This window comes from Alligator sinensis, unplaced genomic scaffold, assembly GCF_000455745.1.
Source record: "Alligator sinensis unplaced genomic scaffold, ASM45574v1 scaffold839_1, whole genome shotgun sequence".
NCBI lineage: Eukaryota > Metazoa > Chordata > Crocodylia > Alligatoridae > Alligator > Alligator sinensis.
The window spans coordinates 305,677-307,375 of NW_005841885.1; the positions used below are offsets into that span (position 1 = coordinate 305,677).

Below are 1,699 nucleotides of genomic sequence, written 5' to 3' on the forward strand. Positions count from 1 at the left end.
GGTGGGGGGGACCCCGCAGCGCCACGGTCCCGCCTACAACCGCGGGCCCCAGGCCTACGGGCCCGTGCTGCTGGCCCGCCGCCACCTGCACCAGGTGACCGCCCCGCTCCCCTCCCCTGCCCTCCGCCGGGCCCCCACGCCCGCTCCTGGGTGGGCCCGAGCCCCCGGCCCGCCCGCGAGGCCTCCCCTTCCCCTTCCCTTTTCCCTTCCCCTTCCCCTTTCTCCTGAGCCGTCCCAGTTGAAGGCGGGCCTGCACTCTGGGGAGAGGCGATGTCTTCCCTAGACCAAGGGAGCAGTTGGGGAGAGCCCTCGGGGCGCAGTTGGGCTTCTCGCGCTTCCTTGCCCCGCTCCCCCCGCCCGAAGTCTTCTCTGAACTCTCCGCTTGCCCCTGCAGCGGGCGGCGGGGTCCATCGCTCAGGGCGCCGCACCGTCGCCTTCCTCTGTGCGGGAGCAGGCGTTGGGGACCCGCGTCCGGCTCCGCTGCTGCCCAGGTGCTGGGCTCTCCTGTTGTTTCGGTGGGAACCGCAGAGACCTGGTTTCAAGTCAGAGGTTCTCGGCCCTTTTCAGACTCGAGGCACCCCTCGGAAACCACCAGCTCTTCGTTTTTCCATGCTTTTTTTGACTCTGGGGAAATCGAGCAGTTTTTCTCCTGCAAAGACCTCAGAAAGACCACAGCTATGGGTGTCTGTTGGCAGTCTCTGGGTTTATTTTGCGGGGCATGATTGCAAACCTAACAGTGGGGCACCCTGGTTGAGAATCACTGTTTTAAGTCTTAGTTCAAGTATGTTTCATGGGTTTCAAATTGCTTTGGCAGGTTTTGACCATCTGGGGTTGCACCTTTCCTATTTATTAATAATATTGCAGCTGTTTTATGTCTCCCATATATTATTAGATATTAATATATTAGGGTATTAGAGAAACATCATAGCTGAGTAATATTCTTTGCATTTACTCATCAGATTGCTACTGCAAGCCTTGAGATGAAACGGGATTTACATTTCTGTAGCTTTTCTGGTACGTTCTGTTCAGCGACCAGTAGTTAGAAGGGAGTGACAAGTTCACAACTGGTTGCTGACCAATTTGATATCAACATCTTTACATTCATTGGGGAGCATTACAGTTTGAATCCTGCAGTCTCTGAGCAAGAGTGGTTTGCTTTCCGTTTTGTGTGTCCCCAGGCTCCTACCGTTAACGTTCACTTCACAGGATGTTTGCAGGACCAGTACCCCTGTTTGCCATGTTTGTGGTGTGTGCTTCAGTGTGCGCTCCTTCTACAGTAAAAAAAAGAAAAAAAAGAAAAAGTAATATGAGATCTCTGCTGAAATGTCAGGAATCGCCTCCCTGCTGCAAAGGTTTTACACAGGTGTTTAAAGGTGACCCTGCAAAATGCTCCATCTCTTTCAGGTCCCAAATCAAAGCGCGCGTGCAAATTTAAAAATTACAAGTACATTCATGTCTTAAAATGTGACATTTGAAAACCACTTCCCCTTCACCTTCCCGCCTGCGTGCTCTAATCAAAACCCCATGTCATCCCCTGCAATAGTTGATGAGATTACAGTGCCGAAGCTTGAAGCATTACATCATGAGCTCCGGGAAACATCTGCTACTTCAGTCATCTTTATTCAGCTCTTGTCTCTGCTCCTTCATGATTTAGTGACAGTAGGACACGCTCTGTTTCAATGCTGAAACGGGTCATCTT

The 1,699-nt window shown here is 52.3% G+C and overlaps 1 protein-coding gene across 1 annotated transcript in view; it reads left to right on the forward strand.

Moving 5' to 3' along the window:
• Positions 1 to 7: 7 nt before the first annotated feature.
• Positions 8 to 1,699, forward strand: part of HMCES (5-hydroxymethylcytosine binding, ES cell specific) — a gene marked incomplete at its 5' end in the record, with an annotated part of 9,658 nt that continues 7,966 nt past the window's right edge. Inside the window, one exon of the mRNA XM_025196805.1 lies at positions 8 to 94. Within this exon, the coding sequence (XP_025052590.1) occupies positions 8 to 94 (87 nt within the window). The remainder of the gene's footprint in view (positions 95 to 1,699) is intronic.